Below are 25,522 nucleotides of genomic sequence, written 5' to 3' on the forward strand. Positions count from 1 at the left end.
TTTGGGAACATTCTTATCCTCTATATATTGTCTCCATTTTTCTCATCTGTAAAATTGCAATAGTAACGGTTACCTGCCTAACTGGGTAGCTAGGAGTGTTAAGTTAGAATGCCTGTAAAGCAGCAGTCCCCAACCTTTTTGGCACAAGGGACCGGTTTCATGGAAGACAATTTTGCCACGGACCAGGGATAGGGGGATGGTTTGGGGATGATTCAAGTGCATTACATTTATTGTGCACTTTATTTCTATTATTATTACACTGTAATAGATAATGAACTAATTATACAACTCACCATAATGCAGAATCAGTGGGAGCCCTGAGCTTGTTTTCACTTGCCACTCACTGATAGGGTTTTGATATGAGTCTGCAAGCAATTGATTTATTATGGTCACTGTGCAGTCAAAGCTCTCTGCTAATGATAATCTGTACTTGCAGCCGCTCCCCAGCGCTAGCTTCACTGCCTCAGCTCCACCTCAGATCATCAGGCATTAGATTCTCATAAGGAGAGCGCAACCTACATCCCTCACATGCGCAGTTCACAGTAGGGTTTGAGCTCCTATGAGGATCTAATGCCACCGCTGATCTGTCAGGAGGCGGAGCTCAGGCAGTAATGCGAGTGATGGGGAGCGGCTGTAAATACAGATGAAGCTTCGCTTGCTCGCCCACTGCTCACCTCCTGCTGTGCGACCTGCTTTCCCAGGTTGGGGACCCCTGCTGTAAAGCACTTAGCACAGTGCCTGGGCATGGTAAGTGAGTGATAAAGATTGGCTTTTTAAATTATTATTTTTATCCCTGCGCCAACTTTTTAGTGTTTATTCCTGATTCCATAATGTCTTACATGCTTTTCTCAGTCTTCCATATATTCAAATATGTCCAGAGGCCTTTTTTTTCTCTAAAAATCTGCTTCCTTCAGAGGGAGATGAGGTAAGTTATCACCACTTTCCCAAAATTTATGGACTATGTTAATAAAAAAATTATACAAAATACACTGAGATGTACACTCTCTCTAAACAGTTGTTCTTTTTTTGTGTAGTACTGGTTATATTCTTTATGTCTAATTGCCACTTATTAGTGTGTCCATACTGAGGCCACCTCTTGAGGAATTGCTAGAAAACTTGGATTTGGGATTGTTTATGTTCTCAGAGACAAATACAGTTGTGTGGGCAGCTATAAAGTAAGTTACAGATGCATGCATAGAACTCAGAGGAATTTGGGAAGCAGCCAAAAGACCATCAAAGAGTCATAATATCCCACATCTCTTTGTCCTTTCCTTTTATATTGGACTATCTGGATGGATGAAATAATGGATTATATACTTGAGGAAGCATTCTTTTATATATATATATATATATATATATAATATATATTTTATATATATATATATATATTTGAATCACTTTGCTGTACATCTGAAACATTGTAGACCAACTAGACTTCAATTTTTTTTAATTTTATTTTTTTATACAGCAGGTTCTTATTAGTTATCCATTTTAAACATATTAGTGTATATATGTCAATCCCAATCTCCCAATTCATCACACCACCAACACCACCCCCCGCCATGTTCCCCACTTGGTGTCCATACATTTGTTCTCTACATCTGTGTCTGAATTTCTGCCCTGCAAAGCGGTTCATCTGTACCATTTTTCTAGGTTCCACATATATGCATTAATATATGATATTTGTTTTTCTCTTTCTGACTTACTTCACTCTGTATGACAGTCTCTAGGTCCATCCACATCTCTACAAATGACCCAATTTCGTTCCTTTTATGGCTGAGTAATATTCCATTGTATATATGTACCACATCTTCTTTACCCACTCATCTGTCGATGGACACTTAGGTTGGACACTTCCAGGTCATGGACACTTCCATGACCTGGCTATTGTAAACAGTGCTGCGATGAACATTGGGGTGCATGTGTCTTCTTCAATTATGGTTTTCTCTGGATACATATGCCCAGTAGTGGGATTGCTGTGTCATACGGTAATTCTATTCTTAGTTTTTTAAGGAAACTCCATACTGTTCTCCATAGTGGCTGTATCAATTTACATTCCCACCAGCAGTGCAGGAGGGTTCCCTTTTCTCCACACCCTCTCCAGCATTTGTTGTTTTTAGATTTTCTGATGATGCCCATTCTATCTGGTGTGAGGTGATACCTCATTATAGTTTTGATTTGTATTTCTCTAATAATTAGCGATGTTGAGCAGCTTTTCATGTGCTTCTTGGCCATCTGTATGTCTTCTTTGGAGAAATGTCTATTTAGGTGTTCTGCCCATCTTTTGATTGGGTTGCTTGTTTTTTTTTTTAATATTGAGCTGCATGAGCTGTTCATATATTTTGGAGATTAATCCTTTGTCCATTGATTCCTTTGCAAATATTTCCTCCCATTCTGAGGGTTGTCTTTTTGTCTTGTTTGTAGTTTCCTTTGCTTTGCAAAAGCTTTTAAGTTTCATTAGGTCCCATTTGTTTCTTTTTGTTTTTTTATTTCCATTACTCTAGGAGGTGGATCAAAGAAGATCTTGCTGTGATTTATGTCAAAGAGTGTTCTTCCTATGTTTTCCTCTAAGAGTTTTACAGTGTCTGGTCTTACATTTAGGTCTCTAATCCATTTTGAGTTTATTTTTGTGTATGGTGTTAGAGAGTATTCTAATTTCATTCTTTTACATGTAGCTGTCCAGTTTTCCCAGCACCACTTATTGAAGAGACTGTCTTTTCTCCATTGTATATCCTTGCCGCCTTTGACATAGATTAGTTGACCATATGTGCATGGGTTTATCTCTGGGCTTTCTATCCTGTTCTGTTGATCTATATTTCTGTTTTTGTGCCAGTACCTTACTTTCTTGATTACTGTAGTTTTGTAGTATAATCTGAAGTCAGGTAGTCTGATTCCTCCAGCTCTGTTATTTTCCCTGAAGACTGCTTTGGCTATTCGGGGTTCTTTGTATCTCCATACAAATTTTAAGATTTTTTATTCTAGTTCTGTAAAAAATGCTATTCGTAATTTGATAGGGTTTGCATTGAATCTGTAGATTGCTTTGGGTAGTATAGTCATTTTCACAATATTGATTCTTCCAATCCAAGAACATGGTCTATCTCTCCATCTGTTGGTATCATCTTTAATTTCTTTCATCAGTGTCTTATAGCTTTCTGCATACAGGTCTTTTGTCTCCCTAGGTAGGTTTATTCCTAGGTGTTTTATTTTTTTGTTGCAATGGTAAATGGGAGTGTTTCCTTAATTAATTTCTCTTTCAGATTTTTCATCATTAGTATACAGGAATGCAAGAGATTTCTGGGCATTAATTTTGTATCCTGCAGCTTTACCAAATTCATTGATTAGCTCTAGTAGTTTTCTGGTAGCATCTTTAGGATTCTCTTTGTATAGTATCATGTCATCTGCAAACAGTGACAGCTTTACTTCTTCTTTTCCAATTTGGAGTCCTTTTATTTCTTTTTCTTCTCTGATTGCCATGGCTAAGACTTCCAAAACTATGTTGAATAGTAGTGGTGAAAGTGGACATCCTTGTCTTGTTCCTGATCTTAGAGGAAATGCTTTCAGTTTTTCACCATTGAGAATGATGTTTGCTGTGGGTTTGTCATATGTGGCCTTTATTCTGTTGAGGTAGGTTCCCTCTATGCCCACTTTCTGGAGAGTTTTTATCATAAATGGGTGTTGAATTTTGTCAAAACCTTTTTCTGCATCTATTGAGATGATCATATGGTTTTTATTCTTCAATTTGTTAATATGGTGTATCACATTGATTTGTGAATATTGAAGAATCCTTGCATCCCTGGGATAAATCCCACTTGATCATGGTGTATGATCCTTTTAATGTGTTGTTGGATTCTGTTTGCTAGTAGTTTGTTGTGGATTTTTACATCTATATTCATCAGTGATATTGGTCTGTAACTTTCTTTTTGTGTAGTATCTTTGTCTGGTTTTGGTATCAGGGTGATGGTGGCTTCATAGAATGAGTTTGGGAGTGTTCTTTCCTCTGCAATTATTTGGAAGAGTTTGAGAAGGATAGGTGTTTCTCTTCTCTAAATGTTTGATAGAATTCACCTGTGAAGCCCTCTGGTCCTGGACTTCTGTTTGTCGGAAGATTTTAAATCACAGTTTCAATTTCATTACTTGTGATTGGTCTGTTCATATTTTCTATTTCTTCCTGGTTCAGTCTTGGAAGGTTATACTTTTCTAAGAATTTGTCCATTTCTTCCAGGTTGTCCATTTTATTGGCATAGAGTTGCTTGTAATAGTCTCTTAGGATTCTTGAAACCTGTGGGTCAGATGACAATCAGACCCAGAAGTAGAAAACAGCTTGGTCTGATGAGTTTTTAGGGGTTTAGCATTCATTCTACCTTTTATAAGTGTGTGACAGGAGCTTCTACTTTTTTCTTTCATGCTCGATTCTATCTTTCCTTCTTCCTTGTCATCAGAGTTGGAACAGTGGAAGGTTGCTGTTCTTGTTGCCTAGTATCTGTCCCATCCTATCCTGGTGATAATATTCTGTCCTTCTGGGAATCATTCCATGCCCACTCTCATTCCCTGTGCTTCAGGTGGAGTGAGTCTACCCAGGACTCCAGAGACGGCATGTGACCCAGACCTGTCCATCAGAACACTCCACCCCCTGGACACGGTGATCGTCTATGTTTAAGTACATAACTCAATCACAGCAACCTGAGACAATTCTAGGCCTTTTGTTGGATATGTTGAAATGAGAGAATCCCTCTTTTGCTGGAGTGGTTCAGATGATAAGAAATAAGCCTGGTGATGTGGGCAACCATCTCTACCCCAGGGTGGAAAACTGTGCCTGAGAACAGAGCCAACACAGAAGAAAGCAGAGTCAAGAGATGGGGAGAAGGAAGCCAATTCCTGATGGCATTCTCTGCGTTCCATCTAAAGATAAGTCTACCTTTGGACTTCTTTTCAGTTATATTTGCCAGGAGATTTTTTTTTCTGTATTGGATATAGAAACATATCTGAATAATACAGAGGGAGACTAATAATGCTTACCTATTATTTGTGTGTGGAGGAGGGTACCTAATGGGATGAACACAAGTCTACAGGATAACATGCTTAGAAAGGGCAGATTGCCCTTCACCTGGGAGAGAAAAGCTTCATCGTAGCTCATGTCGCCTCAGCCTGTCACAATTCCCAGCATCTCCACAGTGGAGAAAGTGAAAAGCAAAAGGCCTAGAATACTTCCCTCATTAAACTGTGATGAAAAAGGATGTTGGGTGGGGAAAGAGAAGAGGCATGGAGTATGGGAGAGTGCCTGGTGGATTTCTGGTCCTTGACAAACTTCCTTTAGGCTTAGATGCCTATGCCTATAACTAACTTCCATAACTACACATGCAATTATGTTAGCTTATCTCTGAGGAAGTGAATAACCCCAAACTCTAGTCCTCTAGCATTGTCCAATGGGAGTATGTAAATAATTAGCAATTAGTTATATAAATGTAAACCATGCCAGGGAAATTCCTGCCTGCTCAGACCCAAGGGTGTAAATAAAGAGCAAGATACCAAAATAACTTTCCCATGGTACTCATGTCTTCCAGCCTCCTCTTCCTTCCAGCCACAGAAACAGACAGCCTTTGTCAGCTCCTCATCTCTGTCTGTGTCTCTGTCCATATAAACTACTGGAGATGGGTCTGCCTCTGGAGTTGCTTTGGGAAAGGAGGTCTGGAGAGCCTGACTTTCGTGAGATTGTAATCTTAGGGAATACTGATTTTATATGATGTTTATTTGAATGGCAAACAGGTGATTCCACTGCCTAAGAACATGGAAACTTGTTTCTCAAGAGCAGCACAAGGCAGCCCGACTTGCTTGGGCTTTCTCCTGTGCTTTTGAAAGTGTGGTAAGTATGATCCAGGGCATCCTAGGGGATGGTCTCTGAGAGTTGGAGTTTGCCAAGGACCAGCAATGGCCACAGAAATCGAAGACTTCTCAAGAGCTTGAGCGCCCATGACTTGACCTGGGAGTCCAGATAAAGGACCACTCTTTTCCTCCTTTCCTTCCTTTCCTTTCCCTTCCTTCCTTCCTTTTTCAAATTTACTGAGGTTTAATTTACGTACAAGAAATGTGTCCATGAGGTTTTACAAGTGTGTACATCTGAACCACCACCAGAATCAAGGGTATGGCTGATTCTTTATTTTACTTCGTTCAGCTGCCTCTTTTTCTTTACCAACTCTTAAACTGAGCATTCCACAACTCCACAGAAGACACAAAGAAAATCCCACTCTTGAAAATTTCATTACTTGCCTGGAAAAACTCCAATCACTTATGTTTTATAAAAATTGCTGAATGTATTAAAAAAAATCAAGGTCTGGATGGATAACAAAAATGAGAAATTTGAGTTTTGAAAAGAATTCTCTGGGATGGATATACAAACTATTCAAAATTAAAACTTGGAAAAAACATGCCATGTCCTCTCAAATCAGTCACAATGGTTCTTTTGCTTTATGCATTTCTGTTAGCAGGAAAGTTTGTTTGAGTGATTAACTACAACTTATTAAAAAATAATTTGCTTTCAATGAAAGAATTCTCAGAACTCAATGAGAAAGCCCAGAAAACTTAATACAAATAAAATTTCCACTTAAACTAAAAATGATTGAAAATAGAGAACTGTCCTTCCTGACCCCTTCGCAGTGAAATGTCTGCAATTTTTTCCCCTCAGTTGCAAATTCCTTCCTGTGTTTTTGCCTTTTTTTTTTCTGCCTTAAAACTTAGTTGAATGCCTACTGTGTGCCAGGTACTATGCAGGGCTGTGGATACAGTGGTGATGGGCAAGACCCTGACCTTAAGGAATCTATAGACTTTGCTTTCTATCTCATAAATCCACTCCCATTCTCATTCCACTTCTAGTGGTTCTGTTGCTCTTTGCAAAGCATGACTATAAATGGGAAACTGGGAAAAGAGAGGGGAGCAGAAAAAGGAAAAAAAAGTAGCCTAGTAACTATTTTTCATTTGATAAAGACCAACAATTCTACTTATTCTCCCACCATTTGTCATGACTGACTGGGGTTCATGGTAGAAAAAGATTCTATAATAAAAATCCAAATCAATGAAAAGCAAAAAAAAACCAATGAGAATAACCCAGTACCTGTGTGTTCGCCTAAAACACAGAATTCTCCCTCAGCAGCTTTATCTGCATTAGGAAAAGAAAAAGCCACAGAGAGAAATTAAAGTCAATGCCAAAACAATGAGATACCAGAAACTTCCAATAATTACTGAATTTTTTACATGTCAGAAATTTGGAGAAGAGAATAAACTGCTTCTGATGGCCATGTTATTGTTATTCAGAGCATTGGCACAGTGGATTATTAAATATAGATAGCATGATAGTCAACCACCAAATCTAAATCTGATATATTCCAGTGCTGATTGTGAATCCTTTTCAATTAAGTAGCTTCTTTATGAAAACACTAAAAGTAAAACCAAATCTACACCACAGATACAATTGTGGTTTATAAGGAAATGAAAACAATTCATAAGAACAGACGTTTACTTCTTGACCAGTGACTTCTGTGATCTTCCGTGATGCAATGGCTCATTCAGAAACCACTGCTGGCTCTTTCAGACCTGCGATTTTCATATTAGCATTTTAGACTCCACAGGGCACCTGAGAGTAATGTAGGTCTTCTGTCCATTGTGGTTGTGAATGTGGCTTCTGAAACACACCAATGGGAGGTTTTCTTCTTGAGACCAAAGAATGAAAGTGGATGTGTTGGCATAGAAGCTCACTGCTCTTCGCTTCTTAGAAGAAAGGCTCAAGAAATTTACAATGTAGGTTGTTGTTATCAAAAATTTGAAATAGACAAAGGGCATAGCCTTACAACTGCCACCATATACTTGGTTCTTTCTTAGGATTTCCATCTCTCTGCTTACATTTCCCATCTGTTCTTATGTACCATCTACTTTATCCATTATAGCCCTTAGCATTTGAATCATCATTATTTTAAGTTCCTGGTATGATAATTCCAACATCCCTGCCTTATGGTCCTGATGCTTGCTCTGACAAGGTGCCCCTGGGGTTTATAACTCTCAGTTGTCCCTCCTGAGCCTCCAATAATTCACCAGTTACAGGTCAGGTTTTCCTAGCCCAGAGCTGCTTCCTGCAGCCGCTCCACTCCTGACTCGGCTCTAGTAAGCAGATACTCCCTGTATTTGCCTGTCTGTCTCTCCAATCTTTGGGCAGCAGTTTGCCCTGTGTCCTCACCTCTCTTTTGGCTCCAAAAAGAGCTACTGATTTTTCAGTCTGTTTAGATCTTTACTTGTTAGGACAATGTGGTGACTTCCAAGCTGCTTACATTTGGAACCAGAAACCGGAAATCTCCATCATGTACTTGGGGTAGCAAAGTTTGCAACTTGTGAAAATTCTTTTCTTCTTTTTTTTTTTCAGAATAAGAAAGTACAGGGGCACTTGGCCCAGACTGAGAACTTGCAAATCCCATTTTACAACAGAAAACTATCACCCCATGGTATTTCACTCCCTCTAGTGCTAAATTATGTCCAGTAACTGAGCAGCAAATAAGGGCCGATGAGTCAAGTGGAGAAAATTTTTGAATTAAAATTTATAAAACTGTGAAATCCAAATCATTTTTATCTTTACAACAAACTCCTAGAAAAATTAAAAAATTTCACGTATATCTCAAGGCTCTGTATAAGGAAGGTTAATGATAGGAAACAACATTTTCTACTGTGCCCTTAAAATAAAGAATAATCATATGGGATGAACTATCTGAGATGAAGACAATTCTTCAATAACCTCTCACCAACCCTCTTTGGATATTATGCAAAAAGAGAGAAAATCATAATGGAATAATAGCCTTCCACATAAAAGAACTATGGTAAGTTGACATTAGGTTGAGCCACAGTCCAGTCGAAATTAAAGAAGTTCTGAGCTGAGCCTGTCAGAGTTTCTAAAAGAGCACAATTAGTGTTTGTTTTCAGACTGTCATATTCGTATTCAGCCTGCGGTAACTTGAACTGAGAATTGGCTTTTTATGGAGATTTATTACAGTAGCATTGCCATTCAAGAATAGGCAGCTATCATCATAAATAAAGAGCAGATACAAAGGGATGTGATGATTCAAGACACAGAATTTGTCAAGGTGGGTAAATCGTGAACTTATATTGCAAATAAATGCACACTACTAAAGCAATCTCTCATTAGCAGAAAGTCTTTTTCTGCCCTGGAAAGACCAAGTCAGGCTGCTGACTTGGATTTCCTACTCTGTCCAAGGAATCCTTGGTCTTCCTAGAGCTCAGAAACCAATGCCTGGTCTCTCCATTTTATGGTGCACATAGACTGCTTTGATGGAGAAAAGGTGTGGATTTCCTTGAACACTGAATCTGCTGTGGCCTGAGGGTTGACACTTACGATCAACAGTGCTGATTAGGCTTGCTTTCTGCGAGAGACCACAAAGCTACTGCCATCTAGTACAGAGCCCTCCTGAAAGATGAGGGGAGAGAGCCAGCAGACTCCTCATTCCCATACTTGCCCTAAAAGTTGAAGAGGCAGGGCCTTCGTGTCTCTCCACATTTCCTGTGGATACTGAAGTCTGTGTCAGTGAACGTGTTTCCATGTCTTCGCTTTGTTGTTTCAGCTGCTACGAGAGCTGGGGATATCAATTACTCCTTGCCTGGAGATGCTGACCTGCACAACAGCTCCAGGCTTCGAGGCCGGCCTCCCCCTTCTCTAACTGCCCTGCGTTTCAATAAGTGCCTGCCTGCCGGAGTCTTCCTGAGGCCACTACTTCGGCCTTCCCATACCCACTAAATGATGCATTAGGTTGAATTAACCCTTTAAACACTACTATTTACCAAAGGGTCCCTGGGGATTCCCACACACTCCATCATTTTTAGCCATTATAAACAGCCAGTCCCAGCAGGGCGGAATCCTCTTTAAGGTTACTCAGGTTGACAACATGGGTTTTGTTAGTTCCAATTTACTTAAAAGCTCAAGACAGTATTTACTTTGTGAGATGGGGCATATGCATTTTCATTTCCCAGCCTATGCATTCCAAATATGCATCTCGCCATAAACACCAAAGTGGGCATTCCACAGAAAGACTGAACAAGGAAGGAGTGGTCACACCTAGGCTGTGGGGTTATGCAGGATCTATTTTCATGCCTCCATTACCCAGGCCTCCTTTTTGGTTGTTGCCATTTTCTGCCTATAATCAGCTGTGTGTACAATGAGTGGTGCCTGCCAAATGGCCATTTGTGGGCTCAATTAGACACCTGTGCCTTCAAACAAGTTGCAAGCACCTAATTGTGTCTGCATGTAGCCACTTGTGGGTGCAATTATCCAGAAATCCAGGTGTGCCTGGTATTATGCACAATTTAAAGGGCAGAATAAAAAGTGTTTTCCAAAAAAAGAAAACTCAGGTTGAACATGTACCCTTCAGACTTTAAGGAGGTGGTTCAGCAGAAGCTCTGTATTTATGGAGACTCTCCATTTTAGGGCCTACAGCAGCATTGCCGAACAGAAAAGAATGCATTCCACCTATATAATTTACAATTTCCTAATAGCCACATTGAGAAGTAAAATAGAATAGGTAAAATGAACTTTAATAATTTATTTTATTTAACCTAATTATCTGAAATACTATTATTTCAACACATAATCAATGTAAAAATAATTAATGAGCTATTTTACAGTTTTTGGTTGTACTAAATTTTTGGAGCTTGGTGTGTGTTTTACACTTAAAACACATCACAACTCAGGCTAGTCACATTTTAAGTACTTGATGATCACATGTGGTATTGGCTACCATATTGGGAAGTGTAGGTCTACAAAGAGTTGTTTTCAATTGTGATTAAATGCTTGGGGATTTTAACCTTTAGGCACTTTCCTGAATATTTACACAATCAGATTCCAAAGAAAGAACATCTGAAAAGGCTGTTTAGTGTCTTAAGCTTGTCGTTGGTTAACATGGCTCTTCATAATAGGAATTGCCAGTAAGATAAAGAAAATCGTTGAAAATCTGCCCCTCCCTCTGTGTTTCATGAGGAACACGTTGGGGCTAGGCTTGGAAGTGACAGCACAAGCTGTGTAGACAGAATTAGAAGAGGGGTAGCTAGAATAGGAAGGGAGGTGAAAATAGGGCACTTAGGACAGGAAAAGGCAATGGACCCAAGATTGTGGCAGGTCTGCACTATCCTTTGCTATACATCTAAATGGTTGTTCCAATTTATCCAGATAAGTATGGCTTTAAGATAATTTTAACAAAGTATGATTCATCTTGCTTGCATTTGGGGATCACTGAACTAAAATTTGATAAGAAACTCAAGAACTTACCTTTGTTTAACAATAAAATGGAGAAATAATGGTACTTATTTGTGGTGAGAATTAAATGAGTTAATACATGTAAAGCAGTCCAAACAGTGCCTACACATAATAAGTAGTCAATGAATATCAGTTGCTATCACCATCCTCCTCACCACCAGTATCATGAAGTTAATTCTCAAGCCATTCCAGAATAGTACACATCTATCATACACACACATATACATATATATATACACATATGTGTATATACATATATACATACACACGTATATACATATAGAGCTTTGGAGAAGGGAGATGACTTACTTCTCCTTTGTATATGGATTCCAAAATCTCCCAATCCCTTCAGTCGTCACTGCCATGAACTCAGATACACCCTCCAAGTGCAGAACTCAAAACGTGAACATTTCTGATTCTCTCATCATTCCTAGTGGACTTCAAGCTCATGACATAGGCATTGTCCTGAGGATTGTTTAAACAAACGCTCAAAGCCACTTGTAATGCTCTAACTTTCATTTCACAAAAAGAATCCATGGTGTGCATTTTCTTTCTGGTATAAATACCCCTTGAATCAAGAACAACCACTTTCATACATTTATGTAACACGTATATTTTATGCAATTAGCTTATACATTTACATACCTACACCAACAACCCACCTCCCCATCACCCCCTGCCATCCAGTAACCATCTTTATTCCTTTCCTGACTACCCTGAGAATACCTGTTCAACAGCCCAGCTGTCCTGGGTTCTGTGCCTTCTTCACCAGCTGTCTCAAGGCACTGCTGGTTAAATTATTTCTTCCTCATCCCTTCTTTCTTTTGTCCCCTGCATCAGCCAGCAAGAGAATTGAGCATGCCCAGTTTTCCTCTGGGTGCCACTAATAAACACTCTGGTTAATTTCAAGAACAGCCGTACCACCTCCTTTAATAGATCCCAACCTCCTCCTCCTCCCCTCCTGCTCTTCCCCAGACACCTCAAGAAAAACTTTCCTTGTTTCTCTTAGTTCCTTCCATTTGCCAAAAGCGTTTAAGGAAAAGGCAAGAATCTAGACTAGTCTACAGAATTTTCTAGGGAAAAAAAATCCGGAAGGCAGCAAAGCCATCAACCTGGAGAGTGACCGGATGCCTCCCCCAGAACCTCAACAACAGCTTCCAGCTACTTCCTCATCCTTCTCTGATTGAACCTGCTTTTTCTCAAGCACCAGTATTAAAACAGATGAAACAGGATTTCTTATTCAATTTTATATTTTTCTGCTTTAATTACCAGCATTGTAATGGTATTCTTCAAAGTAATGTTTTTTCATTCTGTTTCCTTTCATTACTTCTTATTTTTGTGTTCAGGCTCCAGTGTGACTCCAGAAGGCAAGAGGGTATGAGTTATTCTGAGTCCATTATCTGTAGAGAACACTCACTCTGGGGTAGGTGGGTCAACCTCCCACAGCAGTAATATTTTAAAAATGATTTTCAGGTGGACAGCACTTCAATTATGTAACAGGCTAAATAGGGTTGTACGGCTGCTAGCCTGGCAACCTGCTCACTGGACAGAGCATCCTTTCTATGAAAAATGGACTTCAAGTTCCAGGACACTTGATTTATACACAGACTGTAGAAACAACTTATCTGAGATTGAGGACTGACTGCATGAGGGATGGATCTGGGCTGGCTCAGCTGTGTCTTCTCATCTAGTTATTTCTAAGTGGCAGCCAGAAAGGAAGACAGCAGGACCAGGACCCACATGTGGGGGCCAGGACACAGCCAGGCTCTGTGGAGTAGCTCTAAACCCAGTCCACAAAAGCCACCTCACAGTGAGTGATGTGCCTGAAAACTGGAGTTATGTCTTCTTCCATCACCTTTGTCTTCTAAAAAAATTAAATTAAAATTTTTAGATTGTTTCAGGTGTCTTTAACTGAAAATATTAGTTAATTCTCAACCCTATTCAAATGCTTGAAATGTGAGCCCTTTCTCATTTTAAGATACACATTTCCAACAGTATCCAGGCATTTTATACACAAATTGCAATCAAAATTTATAGGCAACTTTCAGCATGAAATAGAATCATTTAGAGTTAAACCTGTCATGATAATTCTAAAGAAGGCTACTATAATTATTGTCAAATCACGAAGAGTAGCTTTTTTCCGAGGAACTTTACTGTCTATGCCTTCCCATGATTCAACAAATGAAGAATGGGATGACCATCTGTGGAATCATTGAAAAATAGGAAGGTTTTAAATCTTTCTTATGTGACTATCATTAACAGATCCATTTGTGTTCAAAGTTCCACTCTTTGTGATTAATTCTTTTACTAACTCCAGCCATGTAGAGTGAGACATTTAAAGGCCCCTTTTTTAGACACTGAAACTTATTCTTTGAATAAAATTTTGAAAATAGGCATTAGCATAGCTTTGGTACCAAATCTGAGATGGACGTCATTGATGCATGTTCTCAGCTCACCCTCTGGTCGTGGACCTTTAGTCCCCGTTTGAAGCAATATCAACACGCCCTCTTGTTACAGTGTCACCACACACATGTCACCCCCATTATTACAGATGTCAAGAAAGAGGAGAAGCCTGTTTTATTATGGCCATGAATGATAGCGGGAGATTGGACCTTCCAGGGAGCACTCTGCTTAAATGGGTGATTCAGAGATGCTGTGCCTCATACTTGAGAAAAGATCTAAATTTATTATGTTTAATGTTTAATATAAATCACCAAACCTGCATGTGTTATAAAAATGAGCTAAAATGCTGCTTAACAGACATTATTAAAGAGTCTTACGTATAGAGCCATTTCTAATTGGTGAAAGTTCACAGAGGAACACTTCTTGCAAGTACTCAGTTTTAAAAAATATTTCTTCCAGTAAGAAGGCCCTTATTTCAGTGTGAGATATAATCCAGGGAACAAATCTCTTCAGGAAAGCATCATTTTTATGTTCACAAAAGGAATCTCAGTGGAATCTACAATTTAAACCTTATCCCTCCTTATTTTAATATAAGGCAAAAATCAAGGTTAAAAAGAATTAAGAGGGCTTCCCTGGTGGCGCAGTGGTTGAGAGTCCGCCTGCCAATGCAGGGGACACGGGCTCGTGCCCCGGTCCGGGAAGATCCCACATGCCGCGGAGTGGCTGGGCCCGTGAGCCATGGCCGTTGAGCCTGCGCGTCCGGAACCTGTGCTTTGCAACGGGAGAGGCCACAGCAGTGAGAGGCCCGCGTAACGCAAAAAAAAAAAAAAAAAAAAAAAAAGAAGAGTACAATGATAAACAGTCCAAGCTAGTGTGCTTGCAGTAATACTTCTGTATGTGAGGCAATAAATATCAAGAGCCAATCAGCTATTCTGAGTCTCAAAAAAAAAATTAAAAGAACAGTGCAGAAAATTATCTGTGCTGTTTTTATCATCTTGATTAAAGGATATAAACATGGGTAATTTAAAATTAATCTGTGGAAGAATGTGCTGTCATTTCAATTCAAGGAAAAAGAATCATCCTTTAGTTGTCCCAACTCTGCAAAGGTACCACCAGGGAAGTTTGGTCTCCAAAACGGGACGGGTGCAGTAAACCAATTTTCAGCCACAAAATGCGATTTGCAAAATTGGTTTGAAGTAGTGCTGTCTGGATAGCGCCTCTGCTGGGGAGTGAAATTAAAACTGTCATCCATTCACATGAAGTCCCCCAACAGCGTGGAGGCCTCTGGTGTGTGCTGGTTCATAACCACAGCTGCCTTCCCTACCGGCACAAAGACAGCCTTTGAGGACTCTGCCCTTGAGCTCGTTTATTAGAATTCTCAAACCCATAGTGGAAAGGCACCTCCGGGTCACAAGGGAGACAGCGAATCAGAGAAGGAGGGCAAGAGAGGCCAGGAAAAGCTGACTAAGCCACTATGGCTTTTTCCCCCCTTCTATGGGTCACTCATTTTTCTGATTCCTTGACTTTGACATTTTTCTCTGCCTCCACAGCTCCCTAACTCCCCATGCTGACCACCGTTTTCCCCCCAAAAAATGTAGGTTCTGAACAATTAGATATAAGAAATAACAACTCTTGTTTCTGTTTCTAAAAGAGAATTCAGGGCCCTTAAAAGTAAACAACTGGGATGCTGGAATGCTAGAAGAGAAATATATTTTCTTACAGCTTCAAAAGTCTGAGTTTTCGGTGGAAATATTTACATTTTTACATTTCACTGATTTATTTAGTTGTTCATTATGTTACTTGTACTCGTACAATGGATAAACTTTATTATAACATAGCTCATTATAATCAATTTTAAAAAAATATTTACCAAGCACCTACTATCTAGCTGGGTACTGCAGAGGATACAGAAAAGTTTAAGACACAGTCCTTACCTTCAAAATTCTCATACTTTCTAGTTGGTAGATGAGCTAAAAGTGTGTGTGTGTGTTTGTTTATTTTTTAAAGATAACTTCACAGGCTATGTCAATGCAGGAGTCCATGTAGATTTGGACTTACTACAGAGTTAAATCACATAATTGTTATATAACGGTAGAATCTGGACGGTAATGAGGTCAGCTTGAAAGGTGGACTTTGGGCCACTCTGTTTGACATCACAATGTCAGTACTGTTTTCCTTACTCTACTTTTAACATCCATTCTTATGATTCTGGTCTATATTATTCAACCTATCTTGTAAAGATATGTGCTTTATGTTTTAGAGTAGATACATCTGCTTATATACTTTGTCAATCATTTAACTGCAGCTTTCCATACAGGTGCCACAGTAATTGTAAGTGTTATAGATGATGTGCCTGTCCTAACTTCTTAAATGTCACAAATGCATGCAAGAGGATGTCTTGCTTTTTTTGGTGTGTGTGGGGATCTTGTTATTTGAATGCACATGGTTATAGAGTTGACAAGGGGTTTAAAACACTTGCTTTGAACGACAGGGTACTAATGAAACTCTACCTAACAGTATTATTTGGCATTTATCTACAATCAATTGACATAGTTTATTTGATCTAATGCATTGAGAACACCTGTCAAGGTAAGGTGAGGAAAGGGAGAGGAACAGAGTCTATAGGAAACTGACTCCTGGGGTGGCTTTTGGGGCTCATCAGTGGAAGAGCAGTTGCTCCAGGGGTAATGGTGCAGGGCTCTTGTGAGTATCCCTGCTGAAAAGCAGGCTAGAAGTTGCTAAAGAGTGGATGGCCATCGATGCAGAGAACAATCCAGTGATGTGGCCCCTGCATTTGTACCACCAAAGCCGAAGGGTTAGGTATCTGCCTGCAGCCTGAGCTGCTTCCCATCAGCATTATTCTAACCAATGTTCAGAAATAAATGTCAAAGAAGAGCCCACAGAATAAAGAATATCTTTCTTTGGAAAGCAATGGATGGTTCTGAACCAATCCACAAGGTAGGCCAAATACCCAGAAAGTTACCCAGGTGCCTTTAAAAACCAACTGTATTAAATCATATGCCAAGAATAGGGAGACTTGAGACACTGTTAACATATGAAAGGATCCTATTAAAAGAAATATTTATTTCCATAGCATTTTTTATCTCAGGGAAGCAAAAAACTTTGCAGACATTATTTATCTTTAAGCTATCCTTGTGAAATATTTAAATATATGTTATCTGCTTTACTTTTATTCTTTGTTCTCCTTTAGGCTTTTTTGGGTTTTGTTTTTTGTAATTTGGCCCAGATGGGATTTAAATATAAAATCCACGTACATTTGCTTTCTCCTTAAAAAATTCACCTATCACCCACTGTGCGTCAAATCCTCTGAATTAGCACCTATTTACAATCCTTTCCCATTTCCCTGCCACATTTTAAGCCTAAAAATCAGAAAAAGTATTTTCTTCAAACATTCACTTTTTTTTTGGCTTCAACGGACGATTTTTCTGTTGGTTGGTTTCTGAAACAGCAAACAGGATACTCAAAAATGTATCCTTATGTGGAACATGCCTTGCTCTTGGCTAGAGCCAAAGAATAGTTAAAGAGGCAGTCAGTGGCTTTTCCCCCTCTCTCTTAAGGTTGCTTTCGAGATGGGCCATAGACAAAGACAGCTGAAGCCACAGGCTCTATTTTTAAGTCTGTAAATGCTGTCTTTGTGGTGGCATTTGTTTTGTTGACTCCTCAGTGGCTTCTGTCCCCTTAGAGCTCCTACAGGTCCCAGCGCCGTTCTACTTTCTGGCTACCTCTCCTTCTCAACACAGAAAAGAATAAGACATTAATGTATATGTTTTAGCCCAGGAATTCCCATTTTTAAGCTCATTAATGTAACTCTGAGGAGAAAGACTTTGTCTCCTGTAAAGTTTCAGGCAACATGTTAAAATGATGTGACATTTCCCCCAGTTAGAGCACGAAGTCAACGAGTCTTTACTGATTCTGGCATTTGCTAGAGAATGGGGGTACTTACAACCAGGAATGACTAGAAGGGCTCTCAAAGAAGAACAGAGTTCACAAATGAGCACTGTTGGTATAGATATTTTTGGAATTATTCTAGAGGAGCAATTATCTACCGTAGCTGGAGTGTGTGAATAACAATGTAAAACAAGGCTCACATGGAAGGGTGGCTGGGGTAGTTCTTGGCTATCTCCCTGGGAAACCTCTCCCTGGGAACCATAGTACAACTGGCATGAGAATGACACCTTGACTGGCAAAAAAACACTGAGTGACATGTTTTGTCCTGTTTGTTGCCCTCCTTTGCTAAGTTCTCTTTAGGCAATCTATGAACTTGCCACCCTTTTAATTTTATGCTTTTCACATTCCTAAAGAATAAGGTTCTCATCATGAAGTTGCCAAAAGAGTTACTGGTTTAGTAAACTCTGATGTCAATTTTCTTTCTAAAAACAACTTTTGCTGCACATAGTATGGCACTGTAACTGGTTTCTGAAACAATAAGTGTTTTATCTTTAAGGACATTTTTGCTATTCTGTGGTGAAGTTGTCAACACCTTTTAATATATAAGAATTTCTCCTCCCCCCAGTATATAATTTCTTCCACATTTTCAGATACTTACATCATCTAAGCCAATTTGTTGGCACGTTTCACCCCATACCATAGAGAGAAACCACACTATAGATTTTAAGTGCTGACAGAGAAAGAACTGTTAATTTGCCTAGTCTGCAACCTGTGCAGTTTTTGACTTCTTACACAGAATATAAATGTCCTGATATTCATATTAATGCTTTATTAACTGTTGATGTGCTGGGTTAAAAAAGAGGCAGCTTTTCTAAAGATGATTATTTCCTATTTGTTACTTGCCCAGCACTTGAATACTGCTAGTGGTGAGCAATGATATAGTCTCAGTGTGGACATGTGCATCTTAGAAATCCCTTCCTCTGACAGAAAAAACAAAGAAAGCAAAACAGTGCTCAGGGATTCTGTTTTAAACCTGAGGAGTTTTGCAGTTTTGTGCATCTCAGTCTCCTTTTAGTATGTGCTTTTCAAATCTCACTATGCAATTCATGGGGATGACTTCTAGTTCTCTATGTGACATCTCATCATCCTTCTAGGAACTGGAACTGTCACAACACTGCCTTTCCATGAAAACGTACACCCCATCCTTCATCATCTACCAAAGACAATGGCACCTCCATTCACACAGTTGTCCGAGGCCTGGACTCCAGAGTTACGTTTGTCACCACCCTTTCCTTCAATGACCACATCTAATCAGCCATCAAGTCCCATCAATTCCCCTCCTTAAAAGCACACGGCTTATACCACTGATGAACATAGATGCAAAAATCCTCAACAAAATACTAGCAAGCAGAATCCAACAGCACATTAAAAGGATCATACACCATGATCAAGTGGGGTTTATCCCAGGAATGCAAAGATTCTTCAATATATGCAAATCAGTCAATGTGATACGCCATATTAACAAATTGAAGAATAAAAACCATATGATCATCTCAGTAGATGCAGGAAAAAGCTTTCGACAAAATTCAACAACAATTTATGATAAAAACCCTCCAGAAAGTAGGCATAGAGGGAACTTACCTCAACATAATAAAGGCCATATATGACAAACCCACAGCCAATATTGTCCTCAATGGTGAAAAACTGAAGTTATTTCCACTAAGATCAGGAACAAGACAAGGTTGCCCACTCTCACCACTATTATTCAACATTGTTTTGGAAGTTTTAGCCACAGCAATCATAGAAGAAAAAGAAATAAAAGGAATCCAAATCAGAAAAGAAGAAGTAAAGCTGTCACTGTTTGCAGATGACATGATACTATACATAGAGAATCCTAAAGATGCTACCAGAAAACTACTAGAGCTAATCAATGAATTTGGTAAAGTTGCAGGATACAAAATTAATGCACAGAAATCTCTTGCATTCCTATACACTAATGATGAAAAATCTGAAAGAGAAAGTAAGGAAATACTCCCATTTACCATTGCAACAAAAAGAATAAAATACCTAGGAATAAACCTATCTAAGGAGACAAAAGACCTGAATGCAGAAAACTGTAAGACACTGATGAAAGAAATTAAAGATGATGCCAACAGATGGAGAGATAAACCATGTTCTCGGATTGGAAGAATCAACATTTTGAAAGTGACTATACTACCCAAAGCAATCTACAGATTCAATGCAACCCCTATCAAACTACCACTGGCATTTTTCACAGGACTAGCACAAAAAATTCAACAATTTGTAATGGAAACACAAAAGACCCCGAATAGCCAAAACAATCTTGAGAAAGAAAAATGGAGCTAGAGGAATCAGGCTCCTGGACTTCAGTAAAGCTACAGTAGTCAAGACAATATGGTACTGGCACAAAAACAGAAATACAGATCAATGGAACAGGATAGAAAGCCCAGAGATAAACCCACGCACATATGGTCACCTTATCTTTGATAAAGGGTCAAGAATATACAATGGACAAAAGACAGCCTCTTCAATAACTGGTGCTGGCAAAACTGGACAGCTACAAGTAAAATAATGAAATTAGAACACTCCCTAACACCACACACAAAAATAAACTCAAAATGGATTAAAGACCTAAATGTAAGGCCAGACACTATCAAACTCTTATAGGAAAACAGGCAGAACACTCTATGACATACATCACAGCAAGATCCTTTTTGACCCACCTCCTAGAGAAATGGAAATAAAAACAAAAATATACAAATGGGACCTAATGAAACTTAAAAGCTTTTGCACAGCAAAAGGAAACCATAAACAAGATGAAAGGACAACCCTCAGAAATGGGAGAAAACATTTGCAAATGAAACAACTGACAAAGGTCCAGAATTTACAAGAAGCTCATGCAGCTCAATATCAAAAAACAAACAACCCAATCCAAAAATGGGCAGAAGACCTAAATAGACATTTCTCCAAAGAAGATATACAGATGGCCAATAAACACATAAAGAATGCTGAACATCATTAATCATTAGAGAAATGCAAAGTAAAACTACAATGAGGTATCACCTCACACTGGTCAGAATTGCCATCATCAAAAAACCTTCAAACAATAAATGCTGGAGAGGGTGTGAAGAAAAGCTCTTGCACTGTTGGTGGGAATGTAAATTGATACAGCCACTATGGAGAACAGTATGGAGGTTCCTTAAAAAACTAAAAATAGAACTACCATATGACCCAGCAATCCCACTACTGGGCATATACCCTGAGAAAACCATAATTCAAAAAGAGTCATGTAGGGGCTTCCCTGGTGGCGCAGTGGTTGAGAGTCCGCCTGCCGATGCAGGGGACACGGGTTCATGCCCCGGTCCAGGAAGATCCCACATGCCGCGGAGCAGCTGGGCCCGTGAGCCACGGCTGCTGAGCCTGCGTGTCCGGAGCCTGTGCTCCGCAACGGGAGAGGCCACAACAGTGAGAGGCCCGTGTACTGCAAAAAAAAAAAAAAAAAAAAAAGTCATGTACCATAATGTTCACTGCAACTCTATTTACAGTAGCCCAGACATGGAAGTAACCTGTGTCCATTGACCGATGAATGGATAAAGAAGATGTGGCACATATATATAATGGAATATTACTCAGCCATAAAAAGAAACGAAATTAAGTTATTTGCAGTGAGGTGGATGGACCTAGAGTCTGTCATACAGAGTGAAGTCAGAAAGAGAAAAACAAATACTGTATGCTAACACATATATATGGAATCCAAGAAAAAAAAAAGGTTATGAAGAACCTAGGGGTAGGACAGGAATAAAGATGCAGATCTTCTAGAGAATTGACTTGAGGACACGGGGAGGGAGAAGGGTAAGCTGGGACAAAGTTAGAGAGTGGCATGGACATACATACACTACCAAATGTAAAACCAATAGCTAGTGGGAAGCAGCCACATAGCACAGGGAGATCAGCTCGGTGCTTTGTGACCACCTAAAGGGGTGGGATAGGGAGAGTGGGAGGGAAGGAGACACAAGAGGGAGGAGATATGGGGATATATGTATATGTGTAGCAGATTCACTTTGTTATAAAGCAGAAACTTACACACCATTGTAAAGCAATTATACTCTAATAAAGTTGTTTAAAAAAAAAAAAAAAGCACATGCCTTTCTTCTCTTCCTGGCATTCCCCACTGTTACAGCCTCACTTCAGGCCCTCAGCATTTCTTATAAGGATTATATCAACAGCTTCCCGTTGTCTTTCCTTATTTTAGTCTTGTCCCTCCAATTTACTCTCCAGGAAATTATCAAGGAGCTTTCTCTACAATGCAAATCTGATTAAACCTTTCCTTTGTTTAAAAGCCTTCAATGGCCTGAGGGCTTCTGGGTAGACTCAGACTTCTTCACCTGTTGTACAAGGTGCTTCATCACTGCATATCTTGCCACTTTCTTACTTCAAGTTCAATGTATGCAAATAAAATTCTAGCACTAATATACTCTATTGCAGTCTCTATTTATTGGTCTCTTTTCCACTCCCTACCCAAGCCACCAGAGACTAGACAGTAAAGCCCTGGAAACAAGGACTCTGTTTCACTGAAGAGCATTTCCTCATGCCTAGCTCAGTGCCAGCTACACAGCACTGTCCAACTAAAAGCTTACTGGATGAATGAATGAACGGACCACTCAATGAAGTGTCAACTCTTTCTACCATCATGATCTCCTCCAAATGTAGAACACTAGATTAAATATCCCTCAACAACTCAACTTCTCCAATTTCCTATGCTCATCTCAGCTGTCACATTAACACAAATCATACATTGACTTTCTTCACTGGATTCTGTCGTCTCCATCTTTTCTTTGCTCAGCTTCAGCCAGATTCCCTACAACTTTCCTCCTACATATAAAGTACACTAAATCGAACTCTAATCTTCTTAAAGAGTTAATGTGCCTCCCTAAATGACTAATTTACTACTAGAGAGTGACTTAGGCACTTGGGAGAATCTGGCTCATTATTTAATAGCCAATAAGGCCAGCTGTTTCATTTCAAGAAATTAATGGTCTTTAAAACCTTTCCATATTGTACCAACTGCTCTTCTCGATGGAGAGCCAAGTGACTTTTATTAGTAAGGTTGATAAAATCCAAACCCTGTTAGTCCTGCTCTAGCTTTCTTCATAATACCAATAGAGTCTTATGGGACATCTGGTTGTTTCTGCTTTACTCTCCCTGTTGATTCTTTGAGAGACTTTCTGTGCCGGATTTTCTTTGGTTGCTCCCTCGGAGACCACAAAAGGTGGTCCGACAGCTGCACTCCCTGGCCTGATGGCTTGACCCTCGGCCTTCTTGACTTCTTAAGGAATGCCTTTCAGCATTAAGACTAATTTGTCTGAGACAGTGAGCAGCCTGTTACTTTCGGGTTAGCTCATTCCATCTTTAGCCACCTGAAATTACTCATATGTGAAAAAAAAATTCACATTCAGAGGATGTTTTATGTAACCATCTTTCTCTTATTAATATCCTACCATTATGCAGGAAGGTCAAGGAAAGGCTACATTAGGCCACAAATCCATATTATGAGACAAAGATTCAGCAGCCCTTAAATTTTTAGCCCTTGATTAGTATTTTATTTGAGGACATTTGGCTTTTTAGAATGAATAAAATGTATTTGCCATCTACCAGCAGCTAATGCCTCTATTCTTTTCAAGTGTAAACGGTTGCCAGTGGCACATGAACAATTATATCACAATATCCTACCTACATTAAATGGATTATTTATCTAAATTATATACAGCAGGGGTTGCTATAGTTTAATGTTAATATTTTACTTTCTTTGGGTTTCCTGTGGTTTTACACAGCTATAATTTATAGCGGGATCACCGTAGTACTTTTTGTTCCAAAGAAGATTGCTGTCTGCTCATTCCCATAAGTGGCTGCCTCTCCCTCTCTGCTTTCTGGGGCTGAGAACAGAATGTTATTTTTCAAAAGCTGGGAAGAGGGTAGAATGTGTAAATCCTTTTTAGGTAGCACTGGTGAGCACACAAATGTGGCCTTGGAAACTTAAGCAGGTCCTGTATTTCATGTTGCTGGTGGGTGTGATGGGAGGAGGGGAATGGGGACACATAGTCAAGAGTTTGATGCCATTCAACCTGCTTTCTGAGTTCGATGCCATTCAACCTGCTTTCTGGGATTTACAGGCTGGGAAGGTTTTGTTCTTTCTAAAAGCAGACAAAAAGGCAGGGTCCAAAACAGAGATATATGCACACATTATACGATGTGAGGTTGAAAGGTAGACCAAAATAAGTCTTTTTTTGTTTTGTTTTGTTTTTGCTAAAACTATTATATTCACTCTGATACTAAGGACACTTTTCAACACAGTAAGCTAGTATTTGGGTATTTTTTTCTCATAAATTTTACAAATGAAATATTCTCTCTGAAGGCATTATCTATCATTTCACTGAAAGAAAAATGCTAGCCACATGGGAACCATAATGTGAAGAATTTTTTTTAATGACCCTTTTAAGATGAGTTTAAATTCCTCCAGTTTAGTGGGTCCTGAACTTACTGAGTCACAGAACTCTCCCATTCACCCCTTCCCTCAGAAATACATACAGAATTTTATTCATAGAAAGCTTGACATGTAATCTTAGGGAGTTTGAAGGTCCCCTGAAGCCCGTTAGTGGACAGTTTTAATATGCCAGACCAAGACGCCAGATTAAGAACCCCTCCTCTCACAGTTCCTTTGGGGTTAGCCAAATTGACACATATACTATCTCAATACAAGTCTCCTCCTACTAAAACTGCATATTTTTCTCATAGAAATTAAAAGAGAAACTTCCAGTAATATCAATACTGCCTTTGAGGAGCACACATAGAGTTCTTATCAAGCAGATCTGAGGACCACAGGAACGCATGTTCGAAGAGGTTCCTATACCTTGCTCACACTGCAGAGGGTCATGGCAGCTGGCAGAGGGTCAAGGAGAGGAGCACATATTTTACAAGAGGAAGTGCACCTTAAGAAAGAAGCCCATTTGGGTGATCCTGACTACTCCCAGGACACTGAAGACCTGGAGTTGTACCATGTTCCAAGGGTCCTGGTCAGAATGCTTCAGGACACACGTGGATCTTAATACAGGGCCTAACTGCAGTGAGAGCAGGATATAAAATGACTGTTAATGTGTGTCAATAAACTGCACAGATATCTTCTACCGTGTTTGTACAAAACCATTTAGCATGGGTGTCTAGACTGCCATGTACTTTTTATGATTATAACAACATCATAGTTGAAATTGCTTGAAACTACATTATGAAAGTACATTATTGCTTATGATGGCACATGTTCAAAACTTTCCTGCAGTAGAATACATGAAAAAATAGATCATATACAATGGAATATTACTCAGCCATAAAAAGAAACGAAATTGAGCTATTTGTAGTGAGGTGGATGGACATAGAGTCTGTCATACAGAGTGAAGTAAGTCAGAAAGAGAAAGACAAATACTGTATGTTGACACATATATATGGAATTTAAGAAAAAAAAATGTCATGAAGAACATCAGGGTAAGACAGGAATAAAGACACAGACCTACTAGAGAATGGACTTGAGGATATGGGGAGGGGGAAGGGTAAGCTGTGACAAAGCGAAAGAGCGACATGGACGTATATACACTACCAAACGTAAGGTAGATAGCTAGTGGGAGGCAGCCGCATAACGCCGGGAGATCAGCTTGGTGCTTTGTGACCGCCTGGAGGGGTGGGATGGGGAGGGTGGGAGGGAGACGCAAAAGGGAGGGGATATGGGAACAGATGTATATGTATAACTGATTAAATTTGTTATAAAGCAGAAAAAAATAAAAATAAAGAACTAGAAGAAAATATGGGCAAATATTTATCTGATCTGACGATAGGAGACAACTTTTT

General features: G+C 39.4%; 1 protein-coding gene across 2 annotated transcripts in view; it reads right to left on the minus strand.

Annotated features, from left to right (window-relative positions):
• The window catches only part of PARD3B (par-3 family cell polarity regulator beta), a 1,067,283-nt gene that overhangs the window by 32,144 nt on the left and 1,009,617 nt on the right, over positions 1-25,522 (minus strand). The window contains exon 23 of one of the 2 annotated variants that reach the window (XM_060106400.1): positions 7,101-7,150. The exons of the other annotated variant lie outside the window; for it this stretch is intronic. Within the exon in view, the coding sequence (XP_059962383.1) occupies positions 7,147-7,150 (4 nt within the window). The 3' untranslated portion in view covers positions 7,101-7,146. Of the gene's footprint in view, positions 1-7,100; positions 7,151-25,522 lie in introns of those variants that run through there. 2 annotated transcript variants of the gene reach the window in all.

The sequence above is a fragment of the Mesoplodon densirostris genome, chromosome 8, assembly GCF_025265405.1.
Source record: "Mesoplodon densirostris isolate mMesDen1 chromosome 8, mMesDen1 primary haplotype, whole genome shotgun sequence".
Lineage (NCBI taxonomy): Eukaryota > Metazoa > Chordata > Mammalia > Artiodactyla > Ziphiidae > Mesoplodon > Mesoplodon densirostris.